Genomic DNA, 13,951 nt, shown 5'->3' with positions numbered 1-13,951 from the left:
AAGTCAACTTTTTGAAATTCAATACAAAATACACTCTCTATTTCCTAACTTATGAATTTCTTTATTATAATTAAACACACTCTTATTTGACTAGATATACCTAGGGCTTATTTCTTGCAGGGCTTGTGCTTCTCCTTGAGCTCGATGGTCCATTTTTGCTTCTTCCTCCATTTTTGCTTCTTCCAAGCATGCCTTTGTGCTTCAGATTCCAGAACCTTACGCTCAGCTTCTGCCAGCATCTCCATAGCTGCCTTGACTCGACGTGAGGGAGAAATATCCTTTATTTCATAACGGAGGCATTTCAAACCCCAGTCCTTTGCAGCATCATTTATAGCCATCACTATCTTCACATCGAGGGTGTCTTGTTGCTCAAAAGATTTGTCCAACGTTATTTGACCAAACACACTACGCATAGTTGTCTGTGCGAGTTGAGTAGCTGCATACAGAGGATTTTCCACCCCATAAGAAGCCAATTTCGGGTCCACGATCTTAACATAGAGAACCCCATCAATGGAGATGCTGGCATTATCCTTGGTAATAGCTGTCTGATCTGGAATATGAATAGCCTCTTCCTTCAATGAGTGCGCGTAAGCAACTCGATCAACAAATGGAATCAGTTGGTGAGTTCCAGGAGTAGTAAGGGTCTTGACGTATTTCCCGAATCGCTCAATGACATAGGCTCTCTTCTCCGGCACAATACAACGCCCCCACTTGATCGGTGGTTCAATAACATAATTGAGATCGCGGACGTAACTGGAGAACGGAGACGACCATAAGAGCGCGGCAGAAGGGCGAAGATTAGGAGCAAGTGAAGCGTTGAGGATGCGTTGTTGATTAATAATCGTTGGCGAGAAAAGAAGAAATCTCGCCGAGATGCGAGAGATTGATCTGGTGAGTGCTTGACTCATGATTATTGTTTGATTTTGTGAGGGTTTTTGAATACAATGATTTTGTGGAGTGAAAAACCCTTGTTATTCTATTCTATTCTCTCTTCCTCGCTCTCTCGGTCGCCCAAAACAGATTGTTATTAGGGGTAGTTCATGTGGGTATCCGAAATGAGGGGGTGAGTATAAGATGGAGGTATCAGATTTTTTATTTTTTATATTTTTCATATTTTTGTCTCTATTTAAATAATGGAATATTAATGTTTGATATAACATTAAATCAATGATACAAAAATATATAATAATAATAATTTTATTAATATTTCTAACTAATATAAATTAATAACTTTTTTTTTAATGAAAATTGTATATATTGATTCCAGCACTCAACCAAACAAATGATATCAGATATGATACCTCAAAACCATACCAATTTAAGTCGATTCCTCATTCTAACCCCATACTACTCCTCGAACCAAACGACCCTTTAGTGTGGAACAAACTATAGATCGTCAATATTTAGAAATAATTTCTAAAATATTTAACATTTTCTTGAATATACAAAATAAATTGAGCGAGACACGTACAATCTTCTGGGAGAAATGTTTGTAGTAGAAAGTTAGTAAGAGATGACGGTGCGTGATGCTGGTATCTATACTATCTATACTATCTATACTATAATATAATAAGCCAACATAGGTTTAATTTGTAGTCGTACAAAATTTTGGTTTGATCATCTTCTTTATAACTACAAGTCGGTCACATGTAGACTTCTCTTACTCTTACAATATTAAAGAGTTTTATACCGTTCAAATTACAAACACTTGTGATATAATACAAGATAAAAAACCTCCACCATTATTCTTTTAAATATAATTTATATATTATTTATATACTATATTATAATAAACCGATATTGGTATAATTCGTAGTCGTCCAAAAAATGTAATCAGTTGGTAAATATAATCTGGTTAAAATTTAATTCATTAATACTGAAATACTAATAAGATGATGTTAAAATTTAAATTATAATTAATAAATTACGAATTTTATACCCGCCCGTGCTTCGCACGGGTTAAAGGCTAGTACTATAAAAAGCCAATATGGGTATAATTTGTAGTCGTACAAAATTTTGGTTTGGTACACTCCTCTAAAACTAAAAGTCTGCAACATGTAGATATCTATTAAACAGTTTCATATACTAAAAACACTCCTGAGTAGTTGAAAAAAGGTGAAACTATTGTTAATAACATATATTAATATTAAAAAATACTTATAAATAAATGTATAACTAATTATAAATATACAATTTTGAATATCTTTTGTCTAAAATACATATAAATAATTGAAAACGCTACTTTTTAATTATAACGTATTCTACTCGAAATTTAACTCTAACATGTTATATTTCATTACAAATATGAACCATTACATAACATATGAAGATATATGATATATGAAAATTTTGATTTAAAATTAATTGAATAATAAACTGTCACATATCAATATCAGAAAAATATTTATAGATAGATAATAAATTGTGAAAGCTAAATTTCCGTTAGAAGATATAATCAGTTGGTTAATATAATTTAATTAGAATTCAATTCATTAATACTAAAATACTAATAAAATGACGTTACGATTTAAATTATAATTAATAATTAATAATTTAAGAATTATATACGCGCCCGTGCTTTGCACGGGTTAAAGGCTAGTATTCATGTAAAACACTGAACTACAATCAGGAATAGTATATTCATGATTTTGTGTATTCATATGGGATTTTGATTGATTACATATAATGTATGATTTTTAATGAATTGTTTTTGATTTTTTTTTTTGACAGAATAAAGCACTTGCTCGTATCGAGATACGCCAATACTCTGAGGAGTTTCTTTCATTCAAAAATCTTATTATCTAACCGAAAGACATGGAAATGTCTCCGGAAGTTTAGACAATAAAATTTAATGTCTGAAATAAAACATCTCAATAGCTCTAATCCACGCTAACATCACCTCATCCCTGAAACAATATAGAGACAAGAAAAGCTTTATTAATAATCGAGCATCACTTAAAATTATTGAGATGAAATAGTAAATAACATCAATACATTTAACAATATATAAAAGATGAAATAGTAAATAACATAAAAGAAAATAAAAAAAAAACTATCCAACCAAAGGGAAACTTTGGTTAGATACTAAAAAACACATTAGCACCCTGCCGTGGGTAATTCTTCTGTTGTCATCAGCTTAGCATTAGACCAGATCGACAACGCAATGTCACGTTCAGTTTCAGTTAATATGGTTGGTCCTTATAAACTAGCAAGCTAATGGGGGGAAGTTTAAATATCAGAATACTACGACCAAGCTTTGCTAAAAAAGACATATCTAACTAGGTTGTTGAGCTACTAACTGAACAAAGCTCCCTCACCATTACTAAGATAAAAGGACTCATGATAGAAAAAAAGAAAATCGGGGCATTATATGAAATTTGCTAAAGATGATCAGATTACAAGCTTAAACCAAATATACATGTAGATTATAAAGACACTCTTATGTATATTTCAGAGGACCAACCATGTAGACTCTCTGTAGAAACAATAAACTGATTTTTGGAAATAAATTCTGCACTAGTACAAATTTATTAAGAAAAACTATACTGATGTAACAATCCCACCCTATTCCTGTTGTTGTCTCATGCTTTCACCATTAAAAAATACATAAGAAAAAGAAAAAATGGTAAACTCCAGCCCATACCTAGAAGGCTAGAACTTATTAAAAACTTTCAATCGAACATAAATACCAGTCAAATTCTTGCTAAAATAATAACTGTTTAAAATCCATACCACTTATTAACTAGTTACTACAGGTCAAGGATTCTAGCCTGGTAAAGGCAAGGTGTTTGCAAAAGTATACAGTATATCTTTTTTAATTGACCTTACCTAAAAACAAACTTTACTAATATAGGGAGGCCACAATCTCAGCAACTGTATATTTGCTAATTCAAGCCAGAATTGTACATGGTCTACATATACACCTTGCCTATAAGAATCACAAGAATTCATGTCATAATTGAAGTTTCTTAGCCTTTAGTTTATTAGACTGAATTTCTTGTCAACATAGTCTTGTAGATGCTAACTTGGTGTCGGGTATTTGATTTAACCCATTTGTTTAAACATCTCATGAACAGGGGCGGATCTAGGAAGAGGCACGGGGGACATGTGCCCCCCCCTAAATTTATTTTTTTACATTTTTCATTATTTTAAGTTTTACAAAATTAGAGAAGCGCTCCCTCAAAATTTAAAAATATATAGATATTTTCCGAAAATTTGCTTGATGTCCTTTAAGAGTTTGTGTCTAGATCCGCCCCTGCTCATGAACATATATAAAGTCCTATCTACATCACTCCAACGAAAATAGCTATATTAGATTAAGCGTTAGAGAGTGCATTGAAAACTCTTCTTGTGAATTCTACTCTAATCGGCTATTATGAAAGATTTGACATACCCAAACACATAGCATTTTTTGGCTTTACACTACAGAATTGTTTTTTATTTTGATTTCATATGGGTTATATAAAATATCGTAAAGTTGCCGTAAAATTTTTAGAATTCAAGTATTGTGCTTGAGATATTATGTATTATTACGATGGGATCTCAAAAAGCATAAAATATACTGAACGATGCGTAAAATTCATTATTTTTATGAACTTCAAAAAAATCTATTCGAATATCATTATATTTTAATAAATTTTAGATAATTACAACCGGATATCATCAAATTTTTAACTATGCTTTAAAATTTTGATTGAATATCACCAGATTTTATAACATAATTTAAAATTTTAATTGAATATCTCGATATTATGATACATCACTTTAAATCTGAATTAAATATACATAAATTTCATGAATGATTTTTTTTTCAAAATCTCAATCCCTAATTATCTTACTACTATTCGAGCCAAACATCAAATTTATTTTTGGAGAAGGCGATCCGAAAATTCCGATAAAAAATAGTCGTTTTTCTTGTAGTGCACGAACCATCTGCAAAAATAAAAAATGCGAGGTAACCAGGACTTTTGTGTCAACCGCACGAATTTAACATAGAAAAACTTTCAGCACAAAGTATATGACAGATATTGTGGTCCTCTTAAGTCTTAACGGAGCTGTCGCGCTGAAATAAGCGAACCAGAAAAAATATAGAAAATCTAACACTAGGCACGTAAAATATGACCAAACTAATCCATCGAAAATGAAAGCTCCAACGTAACATCGTATTCCCAAGAAGATTCCATGATACAAAGTTGCATAAGTTGAATAGAGAGCTGGTCCTGGTGCCCTTGATAGCAAGTTAACTTCGTTTTATTTTGTTTGGTAGGTAAGAGTCATCGCTATCTTTATATATCTTCGTCCATTTGCTCTCTTTAATTTGTTTGGTACCTAAAAAGTAATTCATGTCTTCTTTTTTCTTTATTTTATTTAAAGCATTCCTATCTTTATTTTGTTTTTTAGAAAGTACTCCTATCTTTATTTATTTTTATTTATTGGCTCTCTTTGATTTGGTATCTAAGAGTGATCCATGCCTTTACTTATTTTTGTCTATTTGCTCCCATATAATGGTCGTCTGTGTCTTATGTAGACCTGGCAATTTGACACGTAACACGCTAACACGAAACGAAACGACACGAAAATAATGGATATGGGTTTTGATTTTTGATACACGAAACACGAAAGTACACGAACACGAAATTACACGAAAGATTTCGTGTCGGGTATGGGTTTTCATTTTGGATACACGAAATACACGAAAGTACACGAAATATTTGTACATAATTTTTATTATATATATGTTATAATATATTATTTATATAATAGTGTAAAATATATATATTTATATGTATATGTTAATATATATTAAGGATACATTAACAAATTTGTAGAGAATTGTATGCAAGTATATGTATATCATTCATATTTAGTAAAATTATACAGAAAAATATATATTAAAACTATTTTTTAATTAAAATTATATTAATAATTTTATATATAATATACACGAAAAGTACACGAAAAATACACGAAACGATTCGGATCGGATACGGGTTTCAAATTAGGTACACGAAATCAATAACGGGCGGATACGGGTTTCAACTTCGAGTACACGAAACACGAAAATACACGAAACGAAAGTATACGAAACGAAACGATTGCCACCTCTAGTCTTATGCAGGAAAAAGTAACATATGATATAAATAATTGTGAGGTAAAAAAGATATAATTTGTTGGAGGTAAACATTGTTACAGTAACATAGAGGCAGTTATTTAAAATATTTAACAAACCAATGTCAAGTTCAAAGTTAATGAAACAAAATATGAAGGTATAAAGCATGCATGTCAGTGACTGGATTGTAAAAGATTAGACAGAAGACATAGTGTTCACCATGGTTATAACTATATACAAAAGTGTAGTATGAAATAACTGAGTCGGCAGGCCTTACTCGAAGTCCTAGCTGTTCTTGAATTGATAATTGCTCTTACTTACATTGTGTTGGGATGCCTATAATTTTTTTTTTAAGGATAAGACAACTCCGAGTTTGGTGTTCACAACAACAACAAACTCAACTTCGACTGGTACCTCAGTCGCCGGAGAAACCAACAAACTATATAGCTTGAGAGATGGCAGTGAGTTTAGAGAGAAATGTGTTTTCCGTATGTTTTGTGTTTTTAAGTCTGCTGTCCAGACTCACTATTTATAGTGAGACCAAGTTGTAAGTGAAACGACAACATTAAACAGAAAATATAATAAACTGACAATTTTTAATTTAATAAAAGAATCAAAACATATGTAACGTTAGAATTTATATTTATAATTTTTTAAATTGAATAACATATATACCTATTTGATAAACACGTTCGGATGCATGTGTTAAAAAATTAAAACAATTTTAATATAAAACGGGTATTTGAAAATGTTAAAGAATTATTTAACAACGAAAAGAATATAATTAGGGAATTATACAATCTTCGACCCTTTTATAGCATATCCAAGTGTTGTCTAAGATGGTCGATTAAAATAATATAAAAAACTGGTCGTGTAAAAATAGTTGAACTTATGATATTAGTTTTTTTTGAAACAAAAGTATTAATCTAATAATAAAAGTCCATACGGTATCTACACCAATGATCGAGTCGAACAAACAGTAAATTGCAATCGCCTGCTCTCAGTTAAACGATATTTTGAAGAAAATGTATGTACAAATACAAGTACCCGCTTCATGCATTCTCGTTGAATTACTGGTACCCTCTTCATCATGCCCCGTCAGAGCAATCGTTTGAGCCAGCGATTCCATACAAACTTTCATCACCAAATCAAACCCCGCTTACAATTAAGAAGCGAAAAACAAAGCTCTCACCAGGGAGAGAAAACAACCTTAGATGGAACCACAGAAACAAGAGGAATCTGACTGAAAATCCACCCACTTGAAATAGAGAAGAAAGACAGCGAAATATCCGATAATTTTAGATCTAAGAACTCCCGAGAATAGATCTGGAACAGAACCACAAAAATAAGAAAAACGAACTGCAACTCACCCGCTTGGAAGAGAGACAGCGAAATCTCCGATGGCTCTGAATCTAAGTTTTCCGAGAAAAAGTATTATTCAAAAACTAAGAATAAAACAAGATAGTTAACTGATTCGGGACTTTCCACCGGTGAAAACCGATTACGACAAGAGAGAGGCTAGAGAACTAGGGTTTTTTTGGGAGATTCCTCGTGATATTAGTTATAATGATTAGCTGTATTTTAAAATATTTTCAAATTATTATAAATACAATATTCTTTTTATTATAATAGCAGAAGATATTGAATCTTCGTGCGGGTCTCGTATCATGGTGGAGAATTTTTACATATTCTCTATAATTTTAATAAAATTATTTATCCAATTTAAACTAGTGGGTTAGATAAATGATACGACAAAATTTTTTTTGATATAATTATGTAAATAATTCTTCAATCTAAACACATATTCTTATCATCTAAATCATGTAAAGAAGATTCGACATCATCGATTATCATAATAAAATAATGAATTTTATTTAAATAATTTAAAATAATAACAATATTATTATTTTTAAAATAATAATTAAAAAATATATTCTCCTACATGAAATGACATATGCACACTTAGTGGGATATGCGTTTGTTTTCATCATTACTTGCCACAATAAACATGACTATACACGGTTTGTTTTATTTAATTATCTCAAATAATCTCACTGATAGTATTATGTCACCTGAGAAAATTAAAGCTTTCTGAGTGAGAAGGCAACATGAGTAGTAGAAACCTTGTAGTGTCAGTCTATTCAGACACCAAGTGCTGCACTGACATGTGTTCAAAGACGTATTATTAAACATAGGACAGTTTAAATTTTAATGTGTCCATTCTAATTTTTCCACTCCAAACCAATGAACATCGAAACTTTTTGCAGATGATTATGCATGTGTTCATTGAAGGAACAGTACTATTGTATAAAATAGAAACCTCTGTAAAAAAAGTCCGGGTAATGGAACGTCCACACGGAGGAAAAACACATGGATGGCTTATTTCTATTTTTGATGTATACGCAAAGGTGTTCGGTGTATCATCCAACAAAATACGGAGTCATTTTAATGTTTTTCTTGTTCAACGGTTTTTTTTCTCGCCGGATATATGATAGTAATGATCGATTTTTTTTATATTTTTTCTTTGTCCTTTTTCAAGCTAGTTGGGGGCTTCACTGGTTTTTCACAGTTGAAAACCCCAACTCCTTTGTAAAATCCATTTTTTTGGCGTTCGTGTGTTTCTTCTTTCCGAGTGGTTGTTTATTGTCTCTCCTTTTAGAGTGTTTCGTTATTTGTTGAGAATGATTCTATTGATATTCTTGAGCATTTGGAGAGTCCGTGTAAATTTTGAGCCGATGATAATTATAGCAAGAGTTCATAATCAAAAATTGTTCATTTGTTAAGAGTTTACACATTCAGCATGTCTATAGTTAATATGCGGCATGTTAATAACTGAGTGCCGCTACTCCAATCTTAGTCTCGGTTTATGTGTTTAGGTTTCTGAACATTGTTCTAAAAATGATTTTTATGTGATAAAGTCAATTGAGATATTGTTGCAATTTTGTCGGGACTGTATTTTATTCTGATGGAAAAAAAATCGCTTGTTCTGGAGAATAATCTTTTATGAATTACTTTTTTATGCTCCAAATACATAAAGTGATGGGAAACTATACAGAGACCACCATCATTTTATTAAAACGGAACATGTTTTGGATCAATAACAAGGAAGTCCTCGTGTAACTCAACCTAGTAAAATGAAGACTTTTCTTCCCTCATTAACATTGTAGCAGATAAATATGTGAACATATTCACTGAACCATCTATTGACTTCCACCTTCATCTCTTTCAGGCATTGCCACTTTGTCTGAAATGTCTCAGTTAGTTTCTGGAGGTGATATTGTCACACTGGAAACTGAGCTATCTGAGCTAGGTACAAGTTCGAGTCCAACTTCTGTGGAGCAAAATACTTATGATGAGCATGCTGAAAAATGGGCTGAGCTCAACAGATTGCCTAGTTTCGAACGCTTGAGGTCATCACTAGTTGATGATCATGATGATACTAAAGGGAAAAGAATTGTAGATGTTTCTGCTATTAGTGCATCAGAGAGGCATATCTTTATTGAGAAGCTTATCAAGCATATTGAGAATGACAATCTACGTTTATTGCAGAAGCTTCGAAAAAGAATTTACAAGTAATACTCTTTCTTTCTTCACGTACAAATGCATTTGGCTACTTGCGTTGCAGAAATCAAAAATTGTGCTTTCATGCAGGGACGGATTTAGTAAGAGGCACATGGGGACACGTTCCCCATTAGTTTTTTTTTTTTTTTACCTTTTTTCACCATTCTAAATTTCACCACATAATTATAGAAGTGCCCCCAAAAATTTTTAAGATATATAGGTGTTTTCCGAAAATTTGCTTGGTACCCCCAAGATTTGAATCCTAGATCCCACACAGTTATGCACTTATGCATGGCTCTAGATGGGAAATGACAGTCTTTTTTATGTACTTGTACTGAATATTGAATTAAATTTATTGTTGAACGAAAATATTTCAATGGTCTTGGTTTCTCTGGTGAATTTTAACCACAAAAATGCTCATTGTTGATATTAATTTTCTGTAAAATATGTAGTTTTCCAGCAGTTAATAACTTGGTTAGCACGGATAAGTTGTGAGTTGGGGTCTAAGCCTCAAGTGATTCTTGCAGAGTTGGTTTGAAGTTTCCCACTGTTGATGTACGATACAATAATCTGCGTGTGGAAGCAGAGTGTCGAGTAGTTCGTGGCAAGCCCCTACCAACTATATGGAATTCTCTGCAAAGCTTGATTTTTGTAAGTGTCTTACTTCTCCTCCAAATTGATTTAGAGATTTATCAAGATTTCTGTATTCATGTTATAATGTGTTTGATGTTAGATGTCGAGATTTGTTCAGAATGGTTGCCGGAAGCAATTTTTACTAGCCAGTAGAATCAGATAACCTTATCACAGGGAGTATGCAGCTGACTTTTCTGTCTTGCGATTTACTCACTCGGTCCCAACCATTTCTTTAAACTTTTTTTTCGAGATGTCCCATCCAATTCTTTACATTTCAAAAGTTGCGAAGTATAGTAAAATTTTATAAATATAATAATCAACTACTCCTCTGTTTTTCTTTAGTATGCTTACTTTATATACTGTATTAAATATCAACTGGTCCACCACTATTGTCACTTTTTCTTAGCTTTGGTGTCCAACTAAATGTAAGCCTTTTGAATGGGACGGAGATAGTATTAATTACTATAATTTCCTCCAGGAAACTATAGAACTCATCACATTCTTGCTTCACTTGCTGCTAATTTAAAAACTTGTGTGGCAATTAAATATTTCCCTCTTTGTAATAGAATATTGCTGAGCTTGGTGGACTGAAGTCGAGAAAGGCCAAAATATGCATCATTCACGAAGTCAGTGGTATCATCAAGCCTGGAAGGTAGCATCAGATCTTCATTTAATATTACTCAAACATATGCAAAGAATCTTTATTTGAGTAATTTAGTTACTATTGAATTTCTAGAAACCTGGGTTTCTTATGCTATTAAGAAAATCCCTCCGTATTTTCTGCTTTCTAATTAATTTGAGAAATCTCTAATAGCATGCAAGCTCCAATTATCTATCTACTACCTCCATAATTTTTTTCACCAATTTAGTGCATCATATATTATTCAACACTACGCCTCAATGATATGATTGAACAAACATACACAGACCATAAACAACCAATTAAATTAAACAAATGGAGGTGGGTGGATTCGAACTTGAGAACCCCCTCTAAACCGAGCTTTAATAGGTGCTAAATGGAACTCATAAATATTTTTTGAAAAAAAGAACTAATAGATATGGACTTTACTTATGTTTGTTTTGCTCAACAGTTGAAGATATCTACGTTCATATTTGGTTTTGACATTCATGATTGCAGATTAGTGAGATGACTCTAATGCCTATTACCTTTTAGACTTTCGATTTATAAGCTCCTCTAAACTTTATGACGTCTGAATTGGATTAATCTTGAACAGGGCCACTGGAATAACTGAAATTTGTTCCATTTTTAAAATGTTGCTAAAATATGTACCATACATATATATAGTTGTAGTAAATAGTTGCTTCACTGGAGTAGATAGCTGTAGTTGGCTTTTCCCTTGAAGTGTACTTTAGCACTGCATAAATTGAAATATGGAAAGCTGGTTGATAGAACTTTCTCATTTAGAAATTGCAGATCATGTTTTCCGTTACCTTCAGCAGAATAGCAGTCATGCAATGCTTTTAATACATTATGTTTATCAGATATTATTTTTCCTTTGCAGAATGACACTACTGCTTGGCCCTCCGGGTTGTGGGAAGACCTCTTTCTTGAAAGCACTTTCTGGAAACCTAAACAAATCTCTGAAGGTTCCTCCATTTTTCCTAATTTTATTTACATTGTACCTCGGAAAATCTAGTTACAGAAAAACTGAAGTGAATCAAGTAGCTCTTTTGTTTTAGGTGTTTATGTGTAGTTGATTTGATTCAGATTTTCTTAACACAAAAATATTTTGATTCAGATATAATAATAATTCATAGATGCATCTTTGCATTTCAGATATAATGTGATTTAGTATATGTACTTTGCATTTCAGAAGTGATAATATACTCTACTGCATTACTTGCTATAGCATATATTACAATCAGTTGTTTCCATAGGATTCTGAAAGGGATCTAATGCTAAAGCGGAATGCTGTCACTTGTACATGCTTGTCAGTTCATTGAGACTGTTACAAAAGAATATATTGAATTTTAAGCACTGCATAATCAGATTGGATAAAGTTCAAATACTGAAAAAACATGAAAAAATGTACATTTATGGGGTAATGGTTTTGATTTAATGTACATTTTTGTATTAAAAGCCAACTTTTATCACTATGCCTATGACTGACCTATCTACCTTTCTGTTGACAGTGTAGTGGGGAAATATCCTATAATGGCTTCAAACTCGAAGAGTTTGTGCCTCAGAAAACTTCTGCTTATATCAACCAATATGATCTTCATATATCTGAGATGACTGTAAGGGAAATACTTGATTTTTCAGCCCGCTGTCAGGGTATTGGAAGTCAAGCAGGTGTGCTAATTATAATTGCACAGTAAATTAGTGACTGCTTTCCAATATATCACATATCAATTACTTCGTCTTCTATTCGTCCCAGAGTTGATGACTGAGGTCAGCAGGAGGGAGAAAGAGGCGGGAGTGATTCCAGATCCAGATATAGATACCTTTATGAAGGTAGTATGATTATTGATTTTTTTGATCAACTTATTAGAGTTTCTATGTATTCTAGTTCTCGACAAGGGGTTAGTCTGCTACATGAGAAAGCACAATATTTAACAATGCTACTGCTGATATCTAACTTTCAAATACAAGTATTCCTTTTGCACAAAAAGTAAAGAGTATAGGTTTTCGGATTAGATGGTACAGGTTTTCCACATACAATTCGAATAAGTAGCCTGAAGCGCCGCTTCTATCTCATTTTTCCCAGTAACAGAATTTCTACTTGTTTGGTGCCAAATAAATGATATATCAGGTTACAGCATTGTCAAGCTTGATTGCTTGTTTAAGTTGTTGACAGGTTACATAACCTATCTATATTCGATATGTTAAGGGTGTTTATTTATAATGTATTCATTAATTTCTTCAGTTCGAAATCTTATTTCAACGGATGCTTCTACTCTGTCAAATTTTCAGGCGATATCCATTGAAGGAAAAAGCGCATCCCTTCAGACTGACTACATTCTAAAAGTAAACCTCAGGTGATCTTGGCCTAATGTGTGAGTCTTAATGACCAGTCCCACTAATAGTATACTCTGTATACATTTTGTTTTGCAGATTCTTGGCCTTGATATATGTGCGGACATCCTTGTTGGAGATGCCATGAGAAGAGGCATATCTGGCGGTCAAAAGAAAAGATTGACTACAGGTACTTTAATGCCTGTTTTCAGCATTAGCAGATCGAATTATGTCCATAGCTGATAATTTATGATTTCACAACGTGAATAATATAATTGATCATCTGAAGGGGAAATGATCGTTGGCCCTACAAAAGCTCTGTTTATGGATGAAATATCAAATGGCTTAGACAGTTCCACAACGTATCAGATTGTTTCATGTCTCCAGCATCTGGCTCACATTTCAGAAGCAACTATAATTGTATCACTTCTTCAGCCAGCACCAGAAGCCTTTGATATGTTTGATGACATTATATTAATGGCAGAAGGAAAAATTGTGTATCATGGGCCACGTATACACGTTCTAGAATTCTTCGAGGGATGTGGTTTTAAGTGCCCTTTAAGAAAAGGAGTAGCTGATTTTCTGCAGGAGGTAACTTCCCTGATCATTTAGTATTTGTGAGTTAGCGTTTTATATGTGTGTTGAGGTAATTGAACTTTTGACTGTTCGCA

At 32.6% G+C, this 13,951-nt stretch overlaps 2 protein-coding genes across 4 annotated transcripts in view; one reads left to right on the top strand and one right to left on the bottom strand.

Moving 5' to 3' along the window:
• Positions 1–107: 107 nt before the first annotated feature.
• On the bottom strand, positions 108–908 carry LOC108213749 (uncharacterized). The gene has a single exon (XM_064085269.1). It carries the CDS (start codon positions 906–908, stop codon positions 108–110), a length of 801 nt encoding a protein of 266 aa, XP_063941339.1.
• Positions 909–9,142: 8,234 nt separating this feature from the next.
• LOC108214764 (pleiotropic drug resistance protein 3) overlaps positions 9,143–13,951 on the top strand; it is an 82,436-nt gene continuing 77,627 nt past the window's right edge. Inside the window, exons 1-10 of one of the 3 annotated variants that reach the window (XM_017386941.2) lie at positions 9,143–9,238; positions 9,339–9,681; positions 10,198–10,321; positions 10,870–10,955; positions 11,827–11,911; positions 12,458–12,617; positions 12,703–12,779; positions 13,239–13,292; positions 13,380–13,470; positions 13,570–13,871. In XM_017386941.2, the coding sequence (XP_017242430.1) occupies positions 9,359–9,681; positions 10,198–10,321; positions 10,870–10,955; positions 11,827–11,911; positions 12,458–12,617; positions 12,703–12,779; positions 13,239–13,292; positions 13,380–13,470; positions 13,570–13,871 (1,302 nt within the window). In that variant the 5' untranslated portion in view covers positions 9,143–9,238; positions 9,339–9,358. Of the gene's footprint in view, positions 9,682–10,197; positions 10,322–10,869; positions 10,956–11,826; positions 11,912–12,457; positions 12,618–12,702; positions 12,780–13,238; positions 13,293–13,379; positions 13,471–13,569; positions 13,872–13,951 lie in introns of all 3 variants that reach the window. The other 2 variants (XM_064084352.1, XM_064084351.1) reach the window with 2 other exon arrangements.

Source organism: Daucus carota, chromosome 9, assembly GCF_001625215.2.
Source record: "Daucus carota subsp. sativus chromosome 9, DH1 v3.0, whole genome shotgun sequence".
NCBI classification, from domain to species: domain Eukaryota; kingdom Viridiplantae; phylum Streptophyta; class Magnoliopsida; order Apiales; family Apiaceae; genus Daucus; species Daucus carota.
Note: the sequence above shows the minus strand (reverse complement) of the source record. Positions and strands in the feature narration are given on the sequence as shown.